Source organism: Pleurodeles waltl, chromosome 4_1 (genome assembly GCF_031143425.1).
Source record: "Pleurodeles waltl isolate 20211129_DDA chromosome 4_1, aPleWal1.hap1.20221129, whole genome shotgun sequence".
NCBI lineage: Eukaryota > Metazoa > Chordata > Amphibia > Caudata > Salamandridae > Pleurodeles > Pleurodeles waltl.
This window is the reverse complement of record NC_090442.1, coordinates 198797879-198825091: the sequence shown is the minus strand read 5'-3', so window position 1 is coordinate 198825091 and position 27213 is coordinate 198797879. Positions and strand designations below refer to the sequence as shown.

The following is a 27213-nucleotide window of genomic DNA, read 5'->3' as shown; positions in this document are numbered from 1 at the left end:
TCACCGAGTTGATGCCCATGCTAGGAGAGAAGCATAGTTATAGCATCCCTGCCAACATTTTAGGGCAGGCAAGTGGGACATTTAAAAATAAATAGTCGTGAGAATGTATTTTCACCACTGACTTAAAATTGAAGCGGAGACAATCTGCTTGAATTAGGTTTATTCGTAGGTATTGTGACAATGTGCATTTTATTTTTGTCTGTTTAATAACATAGCACAGACAAAAGCAGAGTTCTAAACTTAGTTTTTGTTTGTTCTGTGTAAAACTGCCAAAACTAAAATGCCCGGGCCTGTCACATGCTCTAATTCGCCTCTCCAAAATTTAAGAACAACTTGTTAACCTTTGATGTCTAAGGTAATTCTTGCAGGGGGAGATGGGAGCAGCCTGGCAGGCATCATCATTTTATTTTTGACAGTTTTACAAAAACGCTGAATCTGGTTTTTGCATGGAGGAATCTGGAGGCAGGAGACTGGCCTTGAAATCGGTAGTCTCCCGCCTGAATCGGGAATGGTTGGCATGTATGCCATAGTGGTAGTGGGTACAACTTTGCAGACTGCACAGGCACAGCGTGTAATTTACAACAAGAAAGAGTTCTCATCTGTCACACTGCATTTTCACTGGGACAAAAATACATAAACACTGGAGAACCCTTATACCGTTGTCCGTTGCATTATCTGTTTATTGGCGTTTAACTGAGCCATTCTACGCATGCTCGATTCACGAAACTAAACATTTTTGAAGAAAAACAAGATGGCAGTAGAGCGCACAGCGTGCGATTCCACTGGCTACAAATGTGGTGTTACATGGATGTAACACTTTGCTTCTTTTTCCTACTCACGTATCAAGGATCCTCATGTGCCTTTCCTGAGTACTTTGTATTTGTTTAGAATTTGCTTTGATCTTTTCTGCATATATTTGAAATTTACAGTAACATATTTTTACTGTTTCTCCTTTGGCTCTTTCATAGTTTACTATCCTTGAATTATTTACTACCTGTTGTTAGGCTGGGAATCTCCTGTACTTTTGAAATAGCAGTACACAGGATGTTTACCAACTGTCATGAAACACAAGAACAATTATCCCTTCGAGATTTGTTCCTCTTGAGGGGGAGCAGTAGTTGATGTATGCTAGTGGCTCTCATTGTAAACACCTGTATTGCTTGCACCTAACGAATAAGCTTTCACGCTATAAGACCCTAAAGAATCTTGAAAAGAAAAAGGAGGCTGGCCTCCTTTCTCCAGGATTGTAAAGATTCTGTGTGTAAAAGCGATGCCCTCTTGTCTGTGAATGGTCCAGTGTGCAGTATTCCACCAGGCACTTCAGCAAATTTGGATCAAATAAGGGAGTGTTTAGAAATCTCCGATTTTGCTTAAAAAAATCTTCCTGACAGTGGTTCGTTCCTCAGAAAAGGTGTTAAAAAAAGCTTCAGAGCACTCTACCTCCAAAATGGCATGAAAAAACAACTCAGGGGCCATGTCAAAATTCCCACTGACTCCGTTGATGATGGAAACCTTTTCAGTGATGAAGCGGACTCATTCAGCGACTTGATCGATGATAGCCTTGCTCAGAACAGCCTCTAAATATAGCACAGGTCACTATACCGGCTTTGCTCGAAATTTCACTGTTTACGTAAAAATCAGGCCTCGCTTTTGAAAAGTATAAGTGAAACTCGCAAAACATGTTCTGGATTTGCAGCTGATAGATATTAGTGTTCAGGAGCAATTATACGCATCTTGCAGTGTAGCACACCTGGATGTACAGTATCCTGGGCATACACCTACTGCAGACGATTGTGGTGAATCCCCAGATGGTAGCACCAGAGGAGCTTATGAACCTCAACAGAAATATACCAAACCTTATGGAAACTGGCCGACCCTACAAAGCCAGACAACAACACCAGGATCCCTCTATATAGCTGGTGCCTTTAGCCTTTCTGAATACCCTGCAGCTGATGAGGAAGACTTTACAGACGTTTTCACAGCTGCAGTTTTAATTTGTGGTTCCCCAACAGGTGTCCAAGCATGTGACTCATATGCACTCCTCCATTTTCCGCCAGCTCACTAAATGTTTTTTAATATAATTCACACTTGGGTTGTGAAATTTGAGCTGTGGTAGTGTCAAGGTACCTGAATATGATTTTCTCTGGAGCAGAAGGTTAGTCCACAGTCCCCTCTACCACTACCAGCAACAGATACATAGATATCTACCTCCAGTACCAGCTGGGGTAAAGGGGAAGAGGATATCAGACTCCTCATCATCGGGTGTTTCTACCTTGCGCCTGGACAACCTTTTCTGTGGCCGTTTCTGCAGAATACCTTAAATATATTGCCACAATAGTTATTAGGGACACACTAATTAACTTCTTTCTCAGACACACTCGGCATGATCATGTGACTTACACTTTGTCTCATTAATTACCTGATCTCTACTGAGGGCTAGCTTCTCTCTTTATTATGTTTTTTGACAAAGCATCCAGATTGGAAAAGCTGATGAGTATAGTCTCCTGATAATTAGTTAACTTTGCTGGTGAATAGTTGTTTAAACTTGCTGATGTAAAATATAGTTCTCTTAACTCAGTTATATTGATATAGCTGATGCTATATGTATATATATGTTCGATGGCATGTGTAGCTGCAGATACACATGCTGTGCATATATCGCCATCTAGTGTTGGACTCTGAGTGTTACAAGTTGTTTTTCTTCAAAGAAACTTGTTCGAGTCATGAGATCGAGTGACTCCTCCTCTCAGTGATAGTGCTTATGGGCATCGAGTCCTTTATTCGATTGTTTTCTTTCTGCCGTTGGGTTCAGACGTGTTCCTTCTCACTCCAGTAGATTTCGGTTTGGTATTTCTCTATCTTTTTTATTCAACGTCAGTATCTTTTTCGAACACGTTTCTGACTACACTCAATCCGATTGTAGTGTTGGGATCGATTTAAACACTCTTTTGTGTGCCCATGCCCTTCTCAGACCTTCTCGGCCCTACTGCGTCACAGGCTCATGGTACGGACTCCATTTAGATTCTGTCCTCGGTGCCATGCCAAGTTACCCTACACCGGCCAGGATTCGGTGTGTAACCTCTGCCTCTTTCCGGACCACAAAGAAGAGACCTGCAATGTGTCTCAGTCATTCAGATCCAAGAAAACCGTACGGAATTGATGAGCAAGACGGTTAGAGATGGCGTCGAAGTCCACAGAACCAACATCTGACATCTTTAGAGAGGAACAGGCAAAGACTGCAGTCTCCATCCGAGACTCCAATTACGACCAGGATTCAGATGGGGACAGCCAGAAATGTCCTGCTGCGCAGTATGTGAGTACACCAGCCCCTTCCCATAAGAAACACATTAAAAAATCACAGAAGGCCTTGGGTCGACCACTGCTTGCTGGTCATGGTTCAACCTGAAAACAACATATCGTTGACCGACCCTCGAGTTCGGCGCCGAAAAAGGCCAAGACTTGCTCCGATGAACAGACTGCTACACCTGTTTCGGCTTCGAGTCGAAAAATGGTGGCTTCCACTTCAGAATCAAGACAGATGAATACCACATCAGAGCCGAAACATTCATGATCCTCTTCGAAACCGAAACATCAAAGCTCCTCTTCGGAGTCGAAAAAACGTTTGCCTACTGTGCCACAAACAGATGTACACTGGGTAAGTGACATTTTCCAAATGTTGTGTATACATATATATTGTGTATACATAACAACTACTCTTTAGTAGAATAAGTTTTTGATTTTTTTTCTTTTTGATTAATAACTTGCTGCTGTTTAATTGTACTGTCTTTGTATCTTCCCAAAGAAAATATGTTGTCACTTGTAGTCTTTGTATTCCTAAGAGTTGTTCCAATCATCTTGCTCTGGAATGGCTTCTTCTCTTTAACAGGGATTTATACTCTCTCACAAAAGTCACTTTACTGTTTGAAAACTCCTGGGAGCAGAGGCACTTATCTCCTGAAGACTCTCACTCAAAATGCTGATAGACATTCTGAAGACGTATACTCAATGGCAGTGTCAGACACTACTCCTTGACTCCTAGACTCAGTTGCAAGATTTACACTGCTCTCCAAACTTCAGGAAACTCTTCAGCACATGAGCGGAATCATAACGCTGGTCTCCTTGACTCTGTTAATTTATTGCACATGTGCAAAACGCAACGGTACTCTCCTCAACTTTAAGCACGCACTGCACATGTGCAAAACGAAATGCTGCTCACAGCTGAATTTTCTTTCTCAGTGAAAATCTCCTCAGGGAATCAGTTCAAGTGCGCATTGTGCTGCTCATGCACGCACATTGTCTTAATTCTACCTTAATGACTAGACTGCTGAATTCTTTCTTTCTGAGCAACAGCAGCCATCATGTAATTCTCACAATTTCGTCCTTGTAATTCTCCTAACAGAACACAAAGCAGCTGCTTTTTGAAAGAGCACTGTTTCTTCCACAATGGACTTCTTTGAAAGAAAAAGTATTTTACCCATTTTTGCTTTCTGTTTGGGATAACTGCATTACATTGCAAAGGATTCTTGGCAAGTAGACTGCAACAGGGAGTAGGGAGTAGAGAGTAGAGCACTGCATTGGCTGAAGTTTGATTTGTTTCAAATGATGTGGATATGTTACTAAACAACCAATGACACTATGACCATTTTAAGACTGTTTATTGTTATTGAAGTAACCGGTATTCCCAGCCTGATGACTGGGAATGATTAAAGCAAGTGAATCTATGAAAGATACCAAGAATGAAGAACTGGAGTTCCAGTTAATTAATTTCATTTTGTGTGGGTAAAAACAACTTTTATACTTTTCTGTATAGGTGCTTTCTTCTGCCAAAGTTAATGGTTTATGGTCTTTCTTCTGGGGTTTAGACCCTTAAGCATTACGACATATATCAACAGATGTCATAATGGAGGCTGAGGGATAGAGAGAGAAAGTTGTCAAGTGCAGACTGGATCACATCTGCAACTTCTAGTTTGTCAAATTCAGGAAGGAAACCAGTTTTCTCCTATGTCAAAGAAGATAGCACAACCGACCAGTCCCACTTACTGAAGGCTTTGGTAGTCGCCACTTCTTGCTGTTTACTTACTCAGCATCACATAATTTCCATTCCTCGAATATCAGGATACCGTGGGTCAAAGTCTGCACTGTTGCGTAGAGTATCTCGCCAACATTAAAGTCATACTGCCTGAGTTGAGAAGTCGTGGTATAGAACCTTGACTCTATCTCCTGGACCTCCAGAGGCTTTTGCAGGCATACCGTACCGCTGAAATTACAGCTCAATTGGAGCGCTAAGGACCTGGAAAGACCTATGCACAGGTCCTGCCATCTAGTGTTGGGTTCAGAGTGTTACAAGTTGTTTTCGAAGAAGTCTTTTCGAGTCACGGAACCAAGTGACTCCTCCTTTTCGGCTCCATTGCGCATGGGCATCGACTCCATCTTAGATTGTTTTCTTTCCGCCATCGGGTTCGGACGTGTTTCTTTTCACTCCGGTTGTTCGAGTCGGAAAAATATTACAAACTCTCTAAATTTGTTGATATTGTTTTCGATCGAGTATCATCCATCATTGACACCTCGGTACCGGTGGATACAGATCTCTACTTGTCCTTCGGGGCACCTGCGCCCAACTTGGGTCTGATCGGCCCGACCAAAAGTATTGTCGAAGCCTCATGGACCAGACTCCGTTTAGATTCTGCCCTCGGTGCCACACCAAGTATCACTACACAGATCAACCTGTGTTTATCTCCGGATCATCAAGAGGATACCTGCGAAGCTTGTAGATCCTTCTGCTCGAAAAAGAGTCGGACATCAACCAACCAATAACAGCAAGCCAGCACGTGAGTACGCTTGCCCTGACCCAATCCAAGCCTAAATACAAGGCCTCGGGGACTCCACTGCCAGAAGGCCATGGCTCCACCCGTAAGAAAACTACCGGTGACCAAGCAACATCTTCGGCACCGAGAAAGGCCACGCCAACAACAAAGCCTTCGGACTTGAGCCAAGGCACAGGCGCCAAAATGATAAAACACCGACCCATCGAGTCGAAGCCCCAAAAGTCACTCTTGGAGCAGAGGCCAACAAGTACTTCAGGCCCTTCGATGCCGAAAAAGCCGTCTTTGGAGCCGAAAAAGCATACATACACTGAGGATCATAGACTTTCAAAGCAATTTAAAAAAAGCCATAAATGTGCTGAGGAACTGACACAAATGGAGGATTTTGATGAGAAACAGGCCGGAATACAAATCCATAAAGACAATGGCAAAATCCTCACTGCACCTCCTCTAAGAACAAAGAGGAAACTGGCCTTCCATAGACGTTTGGACACTGATCAGCCACCGGCTAAAGTGCCAAAACCAAGAGAAAAATCTCTGCCTCCTCAGTTTTCACCTCACCAGTCTCCTCCTCATTCTCCTCACCTAACTGTCTCCCCGCCTGCTACCCCCACTGCACAGTCTCCATCACACACTGTACAATCACAACAAGATGACACTGATCCATGGGAACTCTATGATGATCCAGTTTCAGATAATAGTCCAGAGTGCTGTCCATCAAAGCCATCACCCCCTGAGGATAGCACCTCATATACACAGGTTCTAGCCAGGGCAGCGGCATTTCACAACGTGGCCATGCACACAGAACCTCTTGAGGATTACTTCTTATTTAACACATTGTCCTCAACTCACACCACCTACCAGAGTCTACCCATGCTTCCTGGCATGTTAAAACATGCACAGCAAATCTTCCATGAACCAGTTAAGGCAAGAGCTTTAACTCCAAGGGTAGAAAACAAATATAAGCCACCACCCTCAGACCCAATTTTTATTACGCAACAGCTACCCCCAGATTCCGTAGTGGTCAGCGCAGCAAGGAAAAGGGCTAACTCCCAGTCCTCTGGGGACGCACCCCCTCCAGGTAAGGAAAGTAAGAAATTCGATGCTGCAGGTAAAAGGGTGGCATCACAGGCAGCTAATCAATGGCGTATAGCCAACTTGCAGGCCCTAATGGCCAGATATGACAGGGCTCACTGGGATGAGATGAGACATTATTCAGCATCTCTCCAAGGACCAACAGAAGAGAGCCCAGCAGATAGTAGAAGAGGGACAAGGAATCACAAACAACCAGATAAGGTCAGCGTTAGACTCCGCAGATACAGCCGCAAGAACTATCAATATGGCTGTCACCATTAGGCGACACGCATGGCTTAGGTCATCAGGATTTAAACCTGAAATCCAGCAGGCTGTCCTCAACATGCCTTTTAACAATCAACAACTATTCGGCACACAAGTTGATACAGCCATTGACAAAATGAAAAAAAGATGCCGACACTGCCAAAGCTATGGGGGCGCTTTATTCATCCCAATACAGAGGCTCATTTCGAAAGCCTCAATATAGGGGAGGTTTTAGACCCCAACCATCTGAGCCATCTACCTCACAAGCCAAACCCTCTTACCAGACACAATACCAGAGAAGGGGGTTTCGGGGAACCTACAGAGGACAATTTCCCAGATATAGAGGAAAATACCATTCCTCAAAGCAACCCACTCATACCAAACAGTGACTTTACCACCATCTTCCCTCGCCACACTTCCCCTGTGGGAGGAAGACTGCAAAAGTTCCACACCCACTGGTTACCCATCACAACGGACAAGTGGGTGTTATCCATTATCCAACATGGTTACTGCATACAGTTCACACAAACTCCTCCAGTCATTCCCCCAAAAACGCACAAACTTCCATCTCAACACATTTCAATGTTGCAAACAGAAGTACAGGCACTATTACTCAAACAAGCCATAGAAGTTGTGCCACATCATCAGAAAGGAACAGGGGTTTACGCCCTGTATTTCCTCATTCCCAAAAAGGACAAAACATTAAGACCAATATTACATCTCAGGAGTCTCAATCTCTACATCCGATCAGAACACTTTCACATGGTAACACTACAGGATGTAGTCCCACTGCTACAACAGCAAGATTTTATGGCAAAACTGGATCTAAAAGATGCGTATTTTCACATTCCCATCCATCCAGCTCACAGAAAATATATCAGATTTGTAATACAAGAAAAACATTACCAGTTCAAAGTGTTACCTTTCGGGACAACAACAGCTCCCAGAGTATTTACAAAATGCCTTGCCGTCGTTGCAGCATACATAAGGAGACAACATGTACATGTCTTTCCATATCTCGACGACTGGCTAATAAAAGCCAGCACTCAAAAACAGTGCCAACATCATACACGTTATGTAATAAACACCCTACACACACTAGGATTCTCAATAAATTACCAAATATCGCACCTACAACCAGCACAAATTCAGCAGTATTTAGGAGCCACATTAAACACCCAAAGAGCACTTGCAAGCCCAAGTCCACAAAGGTGCAATCGTTCCACAGCATATTGCCAAAAATCCAGTCAAACCAACAGTACACTGTCAAGTTTGTCATGAGACTGTTGGGCATGATGGCATCATGCATCGCCATTGTCCCAAACGCAAGATTAAACATGCAGCCCTTACAACAGTGCCTTGCAAAACAATGGTCACAAGCACATGGTCAACTTCAAGATCTAGTGTTGATAGACCGCCAAACATACATATCGCTTCAGTGGTGGAATCCCACAAATTTAAACAAAGGGTGGCCATTTCAAGACCCTGTTCCTCATGCCATTCTTGCAACAGATGCATCAATGATTGGATGGGCGGCACATCTCAACAATCACAACATTCAGGGACAATGGGGCAACAAACAAAAACAGCTTCACATAAATCACTTAGAACTGCTAGCAGTATCCTTAGCACTAAGAGCTTTTCAACCTCTTCTTGTTCACAAACACATTCTTGTCAGAACAGACAATATGACAATGTACTACTTAAACAAGGAGGCACCCACTCATCACAACTTTGCCTTCTAGCACAAAATATTTGGCATTGGGCAATTCACAACAACATACACCTGGTAGCTCAATATATTCCAGGAATTCACAATCAATTAGCAGACGGCCTCAGCTGAGATCAACAACAAACACACGAGTGGGAAATTCACCCCCAAGTGCTTCACAAATACTTTCGCCAGTGGGGAACACCAGACATAGATCTGTTTGCCACCAACCACAACGCAGAATGCCAACATTTCACATCCAGTAACCCACACCGTCGATCCAGGGGCAATGCTCTATGGATCAACTGGTCAGGGATATTTGCTTATGCTTTTCCCCCTCTCCCGCAACAGGGGGTATTTTATCCCTTATTATACATGGTCACACCCACAACCTTCCCACAAACTACATAATGTCTTGGTATCTTGCTGTTTCATATGAAATAGCATTATGATTGCAGATATGAAGGATAGCATGTGAAATTATACACACCAATAAATATTACATAATGTTACAAAACAAAAAATATATTCAAATCAGTTTAATGTAAGCTGCATTTAAAACTGTGTAGCTCAGAGTGTGTAAAACCATACAAATTCTATATTTCCTGTAATTACCTAGAGTGTGCCAATACTAAACCTATTGCTGTAAATGTCTCCTTCCTCCTAATCACGGTTTGTTTGACAGAAACACTTAGAAGAAAAAAGTCTGTTCCACTTTTCATTGTTTGAATTGCTGCTGGAATGAAGCTCTGTAAACTGTCTTTCACCTTGACTCCTGGCTCTGGCTGGAGGCAATAGGACTATAATACGGATTTTGGCGCGTCTTTTTCAGAGCTGTACCAGCTTCCCCAGTTGCAGTGCATAACGTGGGTTTTCATTTTGATAAATTGGTTGTTGACTACTCAAGTTAACAATATGTCTACCACTAGTTATTCTTATTTTAGGCGTCTGACGCGCAGAATTCTTTCTTTACTCCCATTGCAAGTCCAACCATTAATGATTCAGTAGACGATTCTTAGGTTCCTGGGTTATTGTAATTTCTTACTTGGATATTTTTCTGGACTGTTAAAACGGCTTCAATTAACTTAAGACTCTGCCTCAAGACTGGCCTTACATTGGCCTCGGGTGTCTTCTGCATCGGCTGAGTACCTTACACTGGTACCCAAATGAGCCAGGTTTTAATCTCCTTACCTTGTACATTGTGTTTGTGGCCGGGGCCCCTCCTTGTCTGCAAAGAAAGTTTCACCATCATTCTCCACCTCGGAAGCTACGATTTTCTGATGCTTATTTGTTCATAAGTTCTACAGGGACTTAGCTTCTTCGAGAAAGGGGTGAGGGGTGTAACACAGCCCTAATAAATATATTTTCTGACAAATACTTGGGTAACGGTGCTTTCAGTCGGGTTTGGGGAGGTGGTGTTGGATTTTACCCGGAATATTTACATGCATGCGGACAAAAACGCACACACGCTATCACTCTCTGTTTTGAAAGCTCGAGGAAATATATTTTCTTTTACTAAATACTTCTACCAGTGCACATTCCTCCCCCCTCAGCACTGCCCCTCAGGCACCTGTCAAACACCCTGCTTGTTGTATAATGTATTTTAACATTATATGCCAGCAATTGTTGGAAAATCTGAAGCTTACATAACCCAATTTTAAAGACGTAAGATATGTCACTGAGATTATGTTGTGGAAGATTGGAGGCCAAGGCCTTTTCAGTTAAAGCAGTCCAGCTTTGGAATTCTTTGCTTCCTCTCTTCTGGATTTTGCAACAGCTATTGCCTTTTCGAAAAACCTTAAAGACCTGGCTTTTCACATGGTAAATTGTCCACCGCTAACCATAAGCCTTTTTTGCTTTAGCACCAGGGTACCTTTTTAAGTTACAGTGCTCTTAATAAGCATTTAGCATAGTTTTTCACATGGTAAATTGTCCACGGCAGACTGTTAAGTCCTTTTTGCCTTAGCACCAGGACACCCTTCAGGTCAATCGCGCAAGCACTTTGACTTGTAAGTATTGTGGACTTTTAACCACGCCCATCACTTTCACCTGTTCATGGGCTTACCTTTAAAAAAATCCTTTGTTGTCACTGGTAAATGATTCACGTTTGTCCCTCCTTGGGGCGGGTTTTTACCGCCTTGGACACCAACACTTTTACATGGATAATTGCATGTTTGCCAATACGTTTGACTGCCAGTAAACCTTTTTCCTTTTGACTCCTTCGCGCTCATACTCATGGCGGCAGTGGCGCTTTGGATCAGCTCGCTTATGTCAACAATTTTACTTTGGCATTTAATTTTTGTGGCAAGAAAAGTCCAGTTAAGAATTTACAACGCCAATAGCTCTAACTTGAGCAAACGCGAGGCCCTTTGCATTGCAAATGCTTTGGTTGCAGTGCTCTTTGTAAGCATTATATCTGATAGAGACTTGCAGCAGCAGATTCCATAGCTTTGAATTTCCCAGGTGTCAGGCTATATCTGGAAACTTTTGCTTCAGCAATACCCCTGCGTGCTGTTTGGTGGCTTCGCTCAGTTCTGCATGCCTTTGGTGCTTGATATAGGTGCCACCCAGGTGCACAGACGTTGGTGAATTTCTTTCTGCGCCAGTTAGCGCAGATCTAGAGAGAGCTACCCTTCTGTCACTTTTTGACAGGCTTTTTTTCAATGTTTGTAGAAGATTTTTTGTGAGTGTGTCATGATGACATCTAGGAAGGTAGGGTTTAAGCCTTGTGGCACCTGTCACCGTGCCATGTCAGTTACAGACCCTCACCTAGTCTGCCTATAGTGTCTCGAGAGCGACCCCCAACTCCAAGTTATGCTCAGACTTGCGGGCCATGGCGCTGAAGGCTAAAGCTGCTTGCTGCCCAGCAGTCAACGTCATCCAGCGCGACTCCTAATCGATCGAGGGGAGAAGGTTGCGTGACCGCTTCAGGAGCCCCAAGTCTCTTCTTCCCATTGAATGTCCTTGGGACACTTTGGAAAGAGGCACAAGAAGGAGGACTTCAACTTCGCCTTATCCCTCAGCCGATGTGACAAGGTTGGAACATCGCGTTCCAGGCACCGTTCCACTGACTCAATGCCAGGTCTGAATCCACATCTCCCTCCATTTCTGGGAACCAAAGCGACCCCCACTCAAGTCAGGGACTTTTACAAGGTCATGTGCCACGTATTTGAGTGGGCCGACCCATCCAGAGCACCTTCGGACCCCGTGGGGTTGGAGGGGGCCCCATCAGGTTCTGCGTCAGCAGCTTTGGCCTCAGCTCTGATGGGGTCTCACAGATCTAATCCTGGATTCAGACAGTCGCCGGTCATACCCACCTGTCTTTTTCTGGCACCCGCCATGACCCTGATGCTCCCGGCGGCGCCAGTCCCATTCTGATTCCAGATGATCCGAACGGGGTCCACAGGTGCAGGTTGTTGCCGGAGTCTTATTTTCAGCAGCCAGGCATGGAAGAAGGGTGGGAGGGGGTCACTGGACCCTTTAGAACACCATATGCAGAGATCTATGGACTTGTTTGAGGAACTAAGAGAGACCAGTGGACTGGGCACCTCCCCAGATACTGCTTGCTCTCTCCGCCATCTGTCCCTGTGGAGGAGGGAGCTTCTTATGCAATAGTGATACGTAGTGCAGCGGAGGTCCTTGACCTGCCTTCTGTGGCTGTCAAGACGCACATCTTGACTGAAGTGCTTCAACCTGGGACTTCCTCTTCCGAAACCCTTCTGCCCTTTAATGAAGCACTTATGGATGTCCTGCTGGGAACTTGGTCCCAGCCCAGCACAGGGCCTCCTGGAAATAGGATGATTGCATGCCGCCATCGTCCTGCACCGGGCAACCCTAGTTTCATCAGCCAGCACCCCTCCCCTGAGAGCTTGAAAGTCCAAGCCTCAACTTCACATGGCGTGTTCCTTTCTGCTCCCCGTGCAGGGAATCCTGGATCAGCTTGGGAAGATCGTTTCTTCTGCTGGCCTGGCATTGAGGTTGGTGAATACCTGTTGCTTATTGGGCAGTTTCTCGCACACCTTATGGGATACGGTTGCTCAGTGCTGCCACAGATCTCGTAAAAGGCAGCAAAGTTCACCATTCAGTGTGGCCTGCATACAACTGGCTTACTGAGCAGAGCGTTTTTGTCGATGGTGGCCTTATAGCACTATGCCTTTCCTCACCAGTACCACCATCATTCGAACGGCTGGCGGAGGTTCATTTGTCTCTGCTCCGAGAGTAAGTAATGGCTTTCTTGGCCAAGGGAGCCATAGAAAGTTTCATGATTTCAGAAGGAGGCAGTGATTGTTGTTCCTGCTACTCTCTGCTACTTAAAAAGAACAAGCGCCCTATTTTAGACCTATGAACTCTCAATCTCTTCCTCAAGAAGAAGTTCAAGATGCTCAGGTCTTGCCTGCCCTAGACCTAGACCTAGAAGACTGGTTGATAGCGCTGGACTCCCATCCTGCCTGCTCTCAGGCGTTACCTGTGGTTCAAGGTAGGCCATGAGTACTTGCAGTTCACTGTGCTACCATTTGGTCCTACAAGTGCCCCTCGGGTGTTCACCTAGACGATGGCAGTGGTCGTAGCTCATCTGTGCCGGTCAGGTGTTTCAGTCTTTCCCTACCTCGACGACTGGCTGTTGAAGGCGAGTTTGCACCAGGCAGTTGTCGCCCACCTCCAGACTACGGCAAACCTTCTGCATTTGCTGGGGTTCACTATAAACGTGTCAAAGCCACACCTGACTTCCTCTCAGATGCTCTCTTTCATAGAAGCTGTTCTGGACATAGTGCAGTGTCAGGCTTATCCTTTCGAGCAGCGACTCCAGGATATTCAGGCTATGATATTGATTGGTCTATCCTGGGTTTCGGTGAGACTGACTGAGGCTGCTGTGCCTCCTGGCCTTCTGCATCATGCTATTAAATCATGCCAGTTTGCATATGCTGGCTCTGTAGTGAGTCCTGAAGTTCCAGTGCAGCATCAGACATGGTCTAGATCTCGGAGGGAACTGCAAAAGGCCTGCAGTGGAGGACTACAAAACAAGATTGAGTCCAAGGCTGACTCTCCCTTCCCCAACCAGACCTTGCAGTAGTGACAGATGTGTCACTTCTGGGGTGGGGGCGGGGGGCATCTGAGAGAGGTGGAGATCAGAGAAATCTGGCCTCCAGCTGCATCCGGACTCCATAATCAATCTGCTGGAGCTCTAGGCAATCCGGCTAGCCTTGAAAGCATTTCTTCCTTCTTTCAAGGGGAAGTTAATGCAGGTGTTCATGGACAACACCACTGCCATGTGGTACTGCAACAAGCAGCGTGGTTGGGGTCATGGACCCTTTGTCAAGAGGCCCTGCATCTCTGAGCATGGCTGGAACAGCAGGGCATAAACCTGATGGTTCTGCCCCTGGGAGGTCTCCACTTGGAGGTAGTGCACGGACTCTTTCACCAGTGGGGAGATCCTTGGTTAGATCTGTTTGCCTCCAAAGAGAACGCACAATGTCAGCAATATTGCATGTTGGAGTTTCCAAGGCGGCAATCAATCAGCAGGGCTTTTCAGCACGAGTGGAACTCCGGCCTGCTCTATGCCTTTCCTCCCATATCATTCCTGCCCAGAGTTCTCAAGAAGATCAAGAACCAGGCCCAAATAATCCTTGTGGCTTCGGATTGGGCACAGAGAGCCTAGTATCCCGAGCTTCTAAAAATGAGCATCGTTCCTCCAATCAGGCTGCCCATTCTGGAGGTTCTTCTGTTGCAGCAGCAGGGGAGGCTTCTCCATCAGAACCTGTCAATTATGTGCCTTCATTTGTTGAGGTTGAGTAACGACAGTTGACACACTTCGACCTTCCTCTGTAAGTCTGTAATCTTATTTTAGCAGCCAGTTGTTCCTCCACATAAATGGTATATACCTGCCATTGGCAAAGATTTGTAAAATATTGTACAGAGAAGTCTGTAGAAGGTCTGCTTCTCTCGCTGATGTTCTTCTTTTCATTCTATCTCTTAACCAGCAGGGCTCTGCACTGGGCACTCTTAAGGGGCAGCTATCCGCTTTTCTGAGGGTGCCTGACCAACCCTCTTTGTTCAAGTCCCCTATTGTGAAAAGGTTGCTAAAAATGTCTTGTACGTATGTTTCCCCCTTTATTATGCCTCAGTGGGACCTGAACCTGATTCTCACGCACCTCGTGCGCTTCGTTTGAGCCACTCACAACTGTTTCCTCAGGCTGCTCACCATCAAAACAGCCTTTCTCATGGCCATAACATTTACCCGGAGGGTGAGTGAGCTGCAGGCCTTGTCATCCAAGCCTCCATGCCTCGCAGTGTTTCCTGACAAGGTTGTGCTTCGCACCTGTGCCTCTGTCCTCCTAAAGGTGGGACAGGCTGTCACCCTGCCTACCTTCTTTGCTCCCCCTCATCTCTCTAAGGAAGAGGAGCGACTCCACCGGCTGGGACCAAAAAGAGCTTTGCTTTTCTACCTTGATCACACAAGAGTTCCAGGTGGACGACCAACTCCTTTTGGGATATGTGGGAACAATGAAAAGTCAGGCAGTACAGAAATTAACCACGCTCTGGCTAAAAGGCAGCCTTCTGAGGGCCTACTGGTTCATTCCACCAGGGGAAAAGCTGTGACCTCTGAATTAGCTTGCAGATTCCCAGCCCTGGATATATGCCAGGCAGTAACGTGGGCGTCCCTGTACACGTTTGCCAAACAGTACTGCCTAGACAGTGAGGTCCACAGGGATGGGCATTTTCCCCGTTCAATCCTGCAGGACTTTCTGGTTTTGAATATGTGTCCGCAGCCCATAGACAAGAAGGTATTTCTTGGGTATCTATCCAAAAGTAAGAAATCTGAAGCTAGAATTCTCTATCATATGAACAAGTTACTTACCTTTGGTAATGCATTATCTGGTAGAGACTGTATCTAGCTGCAGATTCCTTACACCCACCCATGCCTCCTCGCTCTGCAGACTCATTTGCTAGGGTCAGGGTGATCCCTTTTCAGGGCCCTAGATTTGACACACAGTTGTCAGTTTGCTTCATTGCAATGCACTCCTGGCATGGAAAGTCATGAAGAAAGTAACTGACGTCTGCGCCTGGGTGGCACCTATATAGGTGACCGCAATGTCACATCTGGCGCAGACGACGCCACTTGGAGCAGAACGGAGTCACCCAACGGCACGTGCAGGGGTATTTCTCAAGCAAATGTTTCCAGATCCAGCCCGACACCTGGGAATTTCAAAGGCACGTAACTTGTTCAAATGTACCATATTAACATAGCAATAATAACTTATTACAATTGTGCCGTTACATCATTTCATTATTACAGCTCGAATGTAATAAGGAAACTGTTTTCTTTAATTTCCTATGTATTGCCTTTGCAGGCTTCCATGTAGTATACCTTGCTGATAAAAAATCAACAAACCCTTGCCGATTACGCCACCCCAATATATGGTAAAAATCTACTGCTCCTCAAATGATGATTATTCCTGTTCCACGCATTTGCAGGGCTGCCATTTGGAGAGTGGTCCATACTTTTAATAAGCCTTATTGATAGGACTCCGGCATGGGTGAAGAAGAAAGCTTTAATGTACTCCTTCTTATCCATCACCAGTAGTCTCACTAAATTCACAAAGTCATAATCGTCTTCTTTCACTCCAGGATCATGGATAGCATGTGGGCATTATTCAACTCTTTCACAGTTACTTCTTTAGAAAGACGTTATCCGAGTCTGCTATCCATAAAGGCATAATGGTGCTGAGTACTTAAAGTAACAGGATTTATTTTCCTTTATTTTTGAGTTTGGGTAGAGGTATATTTCTTGTTTTTTCCTTCTTTAAAAATGCACAATTGCAGTGGTGTTTACAGTAAAATGTACCTTTCTGTATCCAATTTGGCCGACACTCTGTATACAGAAGCAGACATATTGCGTGATGTAGCATGATTTCTCTGCTAAACTTGCTTTCAGTTTAAAAAATAATTTTGATAATTGTGCTCTGGGAATTTGCAAAAAGTGAAATTTTACATTTTCATTCAGACAGAATATCAGTGAAGTGAGACCAACTGATAAGTCTGTTTCGCCCTGGATTGTTTTTACCCTTTTAGTGGTCAAGTAAATTGCAGTTTAGATGTCTCCCAGATAAACATGAACTAAAGTGAAAAAATACGTTTTCCAAAAAAGTGTAATTTACAATTTCTGTATCCAAAGTAACAAGTTGTAACCGGAAAAAAATGAAATCCAAAATTGAACAGAAAGCACAATAGTGGGAACGACAGTGGTTCCTACACTTCAACCTCAAGGTGGAGTGGGTGTGAATCCAAGTGTGACCATTACTTTTACAAGAGCGAAAGGGAGATATTACCAGACTGCATTTTAGAGCGTGCTGGGAGAGTAAAGGCAGCTTTTCTGGCTGTCAAAAGCACATCTGATTTAAACTTTCAGAATTGCCACCTCACCTTAAGTGCAGTTTTGAATGCTATGTCCAAAGCTGATGCTGAGTTGCACACATAGGCCCTCATTACAACATTGGCGGTTGGGAGAGTCCGACTGCCAATATTGGACCGCCAGTCGGCCACCTATGCGGCCAGGAACCTGCAGGCCGCATTTGGATATCCCAGCTCAGCCGTAACATTGCAGCCGGCTCCTAATGGAGCTGGCGGCAATGTGGCCGTGCGGCGGGTGCAGCAGCACCCGTCACGCAATCCACTGCCCGTAATTCGGGCAGTGGATTGCGCAATGGGGCTGTGCCTGGGGGCCCCCTGAATCCCCTTACTGCCAGCCTTTCCATGGCGGTGTTCATTGCCATGGAAAGGCTGGTGGTAAGGGGAGTAGAAATCCCCAGGGCAGCGTTGCCCTGGCAGATTACGACCGCCGGGACCACCATGGCGGTATTCCGCCAGTCCCGGCGGTATGACCGTTGGGGTTTTGCCAATGTCAAAATACGCAGTGTAGTACCGCCAGCCTGTTGGCGGTACTACCGTCACATTTCTCCTGGCGGTCACCGACTGCCAGGGTTGAAATGAGGGCCATAGTGTTTGTCAGTCTGGTTGCTTAAAGTTTGTATTTCTATGAAGAAACACGCCCTGATTACTAATTAATAGTCCGTACTAACATTCTGAATCAAAAAGGGGTAGAAGTTAGAGAAGAGTTGCCTGTTTTTGTTGAAATTATGTACCTTGCATGTCGTCTTCCTGAAAATGCTTTAGATTTAATTTGTAAACGGATGGCCTTTTTCAAATGTACCTATGGATTAAAAATGGAATGTAATGAAAACATATTTTTTGTTGCAATTTTTTCATGTAATAATTTTAGGGACCAGCAGCACCAACGCAGTTGGAGGTGGCGTAAACAGCCAGGCCACCCAGGCCCCTACAACAACATCCAGCCGCAAGGGTACCTTCACAGATGATCTGCATAAGCTGGTGGACAACTGGGCTCGTGATGCAATGAACCTATCTGGCAAGAAGAGCATCAAGAGCCAACCTAACTATGAGGTAGGGCTCATTTGATTCCATCTTAGTTCTGAACCAGATGAGATATCATCATAACGGGGCTTCCCAATTTTAAAAACAGGCAGATAATAAGTTGCTTTGCTAACATTATATAAAATTGGAACCAAAAAGTCACGGTTTTAGCAGTCTGTTGGAATTTCATTCTGACATTATTACAGTACCATCACATTAATTATCCTAGTGAGTTCTGATATGTAGCAAAATAATTGATGTTTACTTGATTAGCAATGTAAAAGTTGGCTTTATTGGTGATGTATATAGTGCAAAGGAGTTATGAAATCATATCTGCTAGATTGTTTTATAAACTGCACTGCATGTGTTGCCATCTGCCGCACACAACTCTAGCTGGAGAGCAATGGAGTGCTGTACATCATGAGGGGTAGGGAGATTTTATATTGTCTACATCAGGCATGAATGGAAGTGGGTGACAGAATCTTTTGTGTGTTGGGCTTAGGTGTGTATGGTGATCCCAGAAGAATAGGGCAGTTTTCGTCAATGCTTTCTACGTGTCTGCTTTCAGAAAGCACGGCTCAATGTGCGTGAGTGATAGTTGGTACCAATTTGCTTTCTTGTTGATCTTTTAAGTTAAATCAGTGGTAAAGCCGAACAATTTAGCGTTCAGTAGAAGTTGTGGTGTAAATCTATCAAATTTCATGTTGGACTGCTGGTCGTGGATTTGGGCTCACCTGGTGCTTTTCCATCTTGGTCAGGCTCATCTTGAGAAGCTTGATGGTAATCCATACCTAGAGATCTTCTTTGTGCAGCCTTACCAGTAAATGTAGTTGTCGTTTTTGTGTTGGTGATTCCTTAATCAGTCGTTCCTTGTTTCAGTTTTTATGTCACAGGGCAGAGGATTGATTCTTATGGGATCAAGCAATTCCCTGGTAGCTGCTGGGATCTCAAGGTATTGTGTCTGGCAGTTGATGTTGATTGGAAATCTAGGATGAAAAAAACTGTGACGTTCAGAGTGAGAAAAAGATTCATTATGAAAGAATGTTGATGAATGTTTGATGGTCAGTGCTAATAAAATCAGTAGAGCGGGCACGTGGGATAAGGAGACAAGTGATTATTAGCGTGTATTTCTTGATGCTGCAGTATGTTCTGAAACTGGTTTGTTAGTTGTATAAAAGGTCATTTCAATAAACTGTTTCTTTGATTGAATGGCAGCTCCTTTGGTAGGTGGGTGACGAGTCAGAAGTTGATGAGGTCATCGGGATCTTGACTGACTTTCTGCAGAAGTATAAACATCTGTCCTGTTTTGAGTGAGTTGGAAAGATGTCTTGAGTGAGGAAGGTTGTGTTCTCAGAATTGGTATTTGCCACTGCTTATGGTGTAAGAGTGGTGAATGTAGTAAGAGAGAACACTTTATGACGGTGGCTAAAATGTACATTTAAATCTGGTTGAGTGTACATTTTTTTGCCATGCAGGCATTACATCTCTTTTGAGAAATGAAACTAGATGAGTTCTATATGACACTTGTTGATGAATGTACTTACGTACTTAGTTTGTTACAGCAAATTAAGTTAACTTTAGAACTTTAAATGAAATACTCTGAACAGGAGGCCTAGAAAGTTGGCGAGGGTCTGGTGGAAGAGTAGAAGGGTCCCAAGTATTTGAAGGAAATATAAGTAGCTGTAATAAAACGTCGGTCACTGGAAGCTTCTGTTTCAGCTGGTGTCCCCCACCCTTTACAGAGAGACACATTTTAGAAGTATATGTCATGACGTGGCAGAAGCTATACAACTTTTGTTCCTGAGTATGTGTATTTAATATTTGTTAGTCTGATACCTGCTTGAAGTTGTTGATCGTTATGTATTAAATATGATCTTAAAGTTGATCTGAAGATAGATTCGGAATTAGGTGAGGTATTGTGGGTGTGGGTGATATGTTCCCAGGACTTCAGCTGTGCTGTCAAGGGGGTGGCACAGTTCTGAACCAGCAGGGTTTGACTTTGCATTTGTGCATCTTAAATGTCAGACGAAACTTGTTTGAAAGATCTATTAGAAATGTATAGTTGCCCAATGTAAAGAAATGGCTCCCTGTTGCAGTTACCCCCCACTTTTTGCCTGATACTGATGCTGACTTGACTGAGAAGTGTCCTGGGACCCTGCTAACCAGGCCCCAGCACCAGTGTTCTTTCACCTAAAATGTACGATTGTCTCCACAATTGGCACAACCCTGGCACCCAGGTAAGTCCCTTGTAACTGGTACCCCTGGTACCAAGGGCCCTGATGCCAGGGAAGGTCTCTAAGGGCTGCAGCATGTCTTATGCCACCCCAGGGACCCCTCACTCAGCACAGACACACTGCTTGCCAGCTTGTGTGTGCTGGTGGGGAGAAAATGACTAAGTCGACATGGCACTCCCCTCAGGGTGCCATGCCAACCTCACACTGCCTGTGGCATAGGTAAATCACCCCTCTAGCAGGCCTTACGGCCCTAAGGCAGGGTGCACTATACCACAGGTGAGGGCATAGGTGCATGAGCACTATGCCCCTACAGTGTCTAAGCAAAACCTTAGACATTGTAAGTGCAGGGTAGCCATAAGAGAATATGGTCTGGGAGTCTGTCAAAAACGAACTCCACAGCTCCATAATGGCTACACTGAATACTAGGAAGTTTAGTATCAAACTTCTCAGAATAATAAACCCACACTGATGCCAGTGTTGGATTTATTAAAAAATGCACACAGAAGGCATCTTAGAGATACCCCCTGTATTTTACCCAATTGTTCAGTGCAGGACTGACTGGTCTGTGCCAGCCTGCTGCTGAGAGACGAGTTTCTGACCCCATGCGGTGAAAGCCTTTGTGCTCTCTGAGGACAGAAACAAAGCCTGCTCTGGGTGGAGGTGCTTCACACCTCCCCCCTGCAGGAACTGTAACACCTAGCAGTGAGCTTCAAAGGCTCAAGCTTCGTGTTACAATGCCCCAGGGCACTCCAGCTAGTGGAGATGCCCGCCCCCTGGACCCAGCCCCCACTTTTGGCGGCAAGTCCAGGAGAGATAATGAGAAAAACAAGGAGGAGTCACTGGCCAGTCAGGACAGCCCCTAAGGTGTCCTGAGCTGAGGTGACTCTGACTTTTAGAAATCCTCCATCTTGTAGAAGGAGGATTCCCCCAATAGGAATAGGGATGTGACCCCCTCCCCTTGGGAGGAGGCACAAAGAGGGTGTACCCACCCTCAGGGCTAGTAGCCATTGGCTACTAACCCCCCAGACCTAAACACGCCCTTAAATTTAGTATTTAAGGGCTTCCCTGAACCTAAAACTTGAGATTCCTGAAACTACAAGAAGAAGAGGACTGCTGAGCTGAAAAACCCCTGCAGAGGAAGAACAGAAGACACCAACTGCTTTGGCCCCAGACTTACCGGCCTGTCTCCTGCCTTCCAAAGAAACCTGCTCCAGCGACGCTTTCCAAGGGACCAGCGACCTCTGAATCCTCTGAGGACTGCCCTGCTTCAAGAAAGACAAGAAACTCCTGAGGACAGCGGCACTGCTCCAAAAGAACTGCAACTTTGTTTCAAGGAGCAGATTTAAAGACCCCTGCAACTCCCCGCAAGAAGCGTGAGACTTGCAACACTGCACCCGGCGACCCCGACTCGACTGGTGGAGAACCAACACCTCAGGGAGGACCCTCCGGCGACTCCGAGACTGTGAGTAACCAAAGTTGTCCCCCCTGAGCCCCCACAGCGACGCCTGCAGAGGGAATCCCGAGGCTCCCCCTGACCGCGACTGTCTGAACTCCATTTCCCGACGGCTGGAAAAGACCCTGCACCCGCAGCCCCCAGCACCTGAAGGATCGGAACTTCTGTGCAGGAGTGACCCCCAAGAGGCCCTCTCCCTTGCCCAGGTGGTGGCTACCCCGAGGAGCCCCCCCCTTGCCTGCCTGCATCGCTGAAGAGACCCCTTGGTCTCCCATAGGAAACTATTGGAAACCTGACGCGTGTTTACACACTGCACCCGGCCGCCCCCGCGCTGCAGAGGGTGTACTTTTTGTGCTGACTCGTGTCCCCCCCCGGTGCCCTACAAAACCCCCCTGGTCTGCCCTCCGAAGACGCGGGTACTTACCTGCTGGCAGACTGGAACCGGGGCACCCCCTTCTCTCCATTGAAGCCTATGTGTTTTGGGCACCTCTTTGACCTTTGCACCTGACCGGCCCTGAGCTGCTGGTGTAATAACTTTGGGGTGGCTCTGAACCCCCAACGGTGGGCTACCTTGGACCCAAAACTGAAACCTGTAAGTGATTTACTTACCTGTTAAAACTAACAATACTTTACCTCCCCCAGGAACTGTGAAAATTGCACTGTCCACTTTTAAAACAGCTATTTGTGTTTTATGCAAAAAGTATATATGCTACTGTAATTATTCAAAGTTCCTAAAGTACTTACCTGCAATACCTTTCAAATGAGATATTACATGTAGAATTTGAACCTGTGGTTCTTAAAATAAACTAAGAAAATATATTTTTCTATAACAAAACCTATTGGCTGGATTTGTCTCTGAGTGTGTGTTCCTCATTTATTGCCTGTGTGTATGTACAACAAATGCTTAACACTACTCCTTTGATAAGCCTACTGCTCGACCACACTACCACAAAATAGAGCATTAGTATTATCTCTTTTTGCCACTCTTACCTCTAAGGGGAACCCTTGGACTCTGTGCATACTATTCCTTACTTTGAAATAGTACATACAGAGCCAACTTCCTACACCCAAAATGTAAAATTTCTTAATATGATCATAATTAGTTTGCCACCTGTAGTATACAGTGCTAACAACATTGGTGATGGATGATTTAGATGAGAAACATTATTTTGCAGCCTCGTGCTTCCTTACATAAGAAAGCCTGTAGAGACTGTGATCTGTAACTGCTATTAAAATAGCTTGTGTGCATTGTACTGTGAATTTTAAACTTATATTAACAAATTCATTTTTGGGGGGGGGTCTTAATCTTTTTTTCTTTAGGGTCCTGGAATGGCAAGGAAGTTTTCTGCTCCTGGTCAGCTGTGCGCCACAATCCCACCATCGTTAGGGGGTCCAGCAGCTATCCCTGCATCATCATCTATCTCTTTAGGTCTTTATGCAAAGGGCAGTTGTCCTCCCCAGCAGTACGGCTTCCCTACAGCATGGACTGGAAATTCTGGCCCCACACCACATCCCCTTGGCCAGTTTACACCAGTGGTTGCTGCCTCCTTACAGAACTTCAGCATCAGCAATATGCAGAAATCTCTCAGTAATCCCCCTGGCTCCAACATGCGGAACACTTAGTCTCCAGTGGATGCTTGTGCTGAACAAGTGGTTTGGATCAAAGGAGGGAGTGGAGTGGTACTGAGTTAACCCAATGACGCATGTTTGGGGTGAATTACTAACATCCGTTGTCTGGTGCAGCCACTCATGGGATCAAGTAGCCCTCCTTCCCATCCTGTTTCTCTTAAACGAGTAGAAGAGAAACCAGGATAAATTGTTCTGTGTGCGAGTGCAGGTGTGTTTAAAATCTCCTACTCCTGTCTTAATTACGCGGTGAACCTCGAGCTTAAGTGTTGTCATTCTTGTTCATAGAGAATGATGGCAGATTTGCTTAGAGCATGAAACTGCCATATTTTAGCATTGCAGTTCCATCACTGCTTAGAACCTTATTAACTAATACCATCGAATGGTGATTTTTTTTTCTGGGGTTCTTTTTCTTTAAGTTATTCATAGAGTGCAACTTGTTGGGGAGAATCGCACGACGGAGGCATCACAGTTCATCAGTCTCCCTACGAGGCGGGTCACTAGTGCTTTAAGAAAAACAATTAACAGCTTTGACTGCTGCATTAGAGCAATTTAAATTGTTTAAAAAATGTAAACAAATTAAAAAGAAAATGCAAAGTTCCCTGCGGACATGTTATTGCCATCAGTTTTGATGTAGAAACACTGTAACATATAAATGTTGTTGGACAACAGTAGTTACAACTATAAGAAAGTGGATTATAGAGGGTTACAAAATGTTTTTAAAAAAAGCTAGCTATATCCTTCTACTTATTGGAGACACTTTAATTACCTTTTCCTGTGTATTTTCATTGTATTAGATAAATGTGAATGTAAAATTGTAAAAAGTCATGTACTTGAATACTTGTCTGCTCTCCCAGTTCGCTTGCTGGATTCTTTTTAGTGCCTTGGAATGTATCGCTTCCGCGGTTAGCATTACCTTCCCAGCAGTTCGTGGACTGGGTGGCCGAAAGTTTCAGGAAACCTTGTTTTCTATCCACCCAGTGATTGGGTCATTGAGTTCGTATACCTGTTCAGTTAGTGGTCTATCTAGATATCTAAGCAGGGCGCAGATCCGTGCATTTCTGCAGAGAAGACTTGTGTTTTTAGCTCTGTATTGCAGCTGTTCTAGTTGGCTTCAGAAGGCAGGAATCATGCTCTTACCCTTCGGTATGCCTTGGATGAGATCACTGGTTGTAACTAGACTAAGTAGGAGAGGAGGAGGTGTGTTGGAAGTGTTCCACTATAAATGAATACTCGACTGAATGCATGGGAACCCAGGGGATTAGGATTGGCATTGTGTCTGGGTTACTTGGGTGACAAAGAGAAGCATTGGAGAAGGGAAAACAAGGTCTGTATGGATGCAGTCATATCCTGCAAATCCAACTAGCAAACGATAATCCTGCCCGGAGCCTTAATCTGATGGTGTGAATGGAGATTGAAAAGCCAAAGGGCGAGGGGAGGGAGGAGAAGCCTTAACATACATGGAAATCATTAGGGCTTTTGTTTCAAGCTGTGAAGTTGCACAGAGGTGATGGGGAAATTTTTGGGGAAAAATCACTTCTCTGGAAATCTGCTGGGATCTCTCTACTTTCCGTTTTGATAAGTTTTTAATGTGTGTCTATATATATTTGACTATATGTATACATTTATTCTTAAATAAATGTACACACATAGATATATTTATATATGTATCTATTTTACGCATTACATGGCCTGGTTTGTAGGTCTGTTATACGTTTTTGGATTTCAAACCAGTACCCTTATCTAAAACGTGCCACCTCCTTTGTTTTGCTTCAGCGTTTTCTTCCAGGTTAGAAATACATATTTCCTGTAAATATAACATTTTTGCAAGCAGTATTACTCTGAAGCTTTGATCGGTCTCTGGCAATTCTATGTCAGTGTTATGGGGTGCCAAGGTGGAATGGAGTCGAGATAGCATGGTACAGAGTGAGCCAGGTGTCCCTGGAGAGACACAGGGTTAGCCATAGTGTAGAGGTGGACAGCTGTGTAGATGGGTGATGTGAGCAAGAATTAGTGCAGTAGGTAGTCATATATGGCATTTTCTGCTACAGTGTGACTCCCTACTGAGACCCAAGTTTTGGACATTACACATAGTCCAGCTAAATGCTGGACAATATGTAATGTGTATTTCAACTATTCCAGGGTGCTGGGGCCATTATAGTTTGTGGCTGGAGCTGTTGAGGGTAATATGGTGGAACCTCTGTGTTCAGGGCAGTTGGAAGGTGTGCAGGTGTAGAGCAGTTCATGGTAATCCCTTTTTTGTTAAGAGCATTTTGCGTGTTCTTCAGACCATGTACTTTGCTGTGACTGAGTCAGTGCTAATAGCAGTGCCGAGTTCTTGCTGGGGCATTTGTAGTCCACTGTACCGCTCAAGAGTCAGTAAGGCCAATGAGACATAAGTTGACTCCACCGTCGTTGGATTTTCTTGGTATTTTGGCTGCAGTTGAGAATGTTCGGATAAATATTGATATCTTTAAGCTGCTGCACGGGGCAAGATTGGTCTTTTAGGTTATTTAGTCTGGGGGAGTGACAACGGTACTGTAGACATCAGTATTTCCTTTCTTTATAGTGTAGTAAAACGCAGTATAAGGGGTATATCGTGATGGCTCCTCATTTTGGTTACTTAAAAATTAACTCTAGAAAGACATGCAACGCACCTTGGCATTCAATTTCACAGCCTTAGAAACTTAAAATAGAAGGTAAAAAGTCGTGACAGAGTTTTCAATGCCTTTTATGCTTTGCTACAGTGAAACGCAATTTACTATGATTTCTCAAAATATATTTCTTAATGTTGAAAGAATAATAATGCTCTTTTCTGTAGAAGCATGACAAACTAGCACAGTAAAACAGCTGTTTTTGTTGTTGCAAAGGAACAGAATGCAGCTGAAAGTTATTTATGTTCTATTTTTGTTAATACATTTGAGATCGGTTTCCTTTAAAGAAGAAAAATTTGTGCACAATGTTTAATTTTCAAGTTAATTCTCTCCTGTGGAAAAAGTTATCTAAACGAGCGCCGGAAAGTTAGATGCTACTGAACTGTTAAATATTTTGTGTTATCACACATGTATCCTTCCTCCCTTCTCCAGAAAAAAATCGGTTTCTAATTTACAAAATGTTTTCTTTACGTTATTTAACACTGTATACTGTAAAAAAAAAAAAAATTAATAAAACAATTACATGAATTATAGTTTGGTACCTGAAGGTTCTCTAGAGCCGTCAATTTTATGTTTGCACTAAATCTTGGCCTCAAGCTTCCTGTATCATAATGCTTTTTCTGCATTTTGTTAACTTCTTTGTAGAATATGAAATGAGATCATTCTAATAAATCAGAAAAGATTTTGTTGAGCTGTTGCTGTGCTTTTATGGTAAATATTCCTTTAATTTCCTGTACTTATTCTCACTTTCCTTGTATATTATTTCATCATACTTTCCGTCTGAACTCTCCCGTTAGTGTAAAGTTTAACATTAATGGAGCACACTGGGGTTGCATTAACAAAGTGAGTCCGAAATATTATGATCTTCTCTTTGGGCTTATTGAGGCTCGCTGTGAGAAAGAGCCAACCAGGGAGCTGCCGTATATGGCTCCCTCAATGAATCTCT

General features: G+C 44.4%; 1 protein-coding gene across 6 annotated transcripts in view; it reads left to right on the top strand.

Annotated features, from left to right (window-relative positions):
• WNK1 (WNK lysine deficient protein kinase 1) overlaps positions 1–26958 on the top strand; it is a 669373-nt gene extending 642415 nt beyond the window's left edge. For all 6 annotated transcript variants that reach the window (XM_069228121.1, XM_069228119.1, XM_069228120.1 and 3 more), the window contains 2 exons: positions 18149–18330; positions 23308–26958. In XM_069228121.1, coding sequence (XP_069084222.1) covers positions 18149–18330; positions 23308–23610 — 485 coding nt within the window. In that variant the 3' untranslated portion in view covers positions 23611–26958. The remainder of the gene's footprint in view (positions 1–18148; positions 18331–23307) is intronic.
• The last annotated feature ends 255 nt before the right edge of the window (positions 26959–27213 follow it).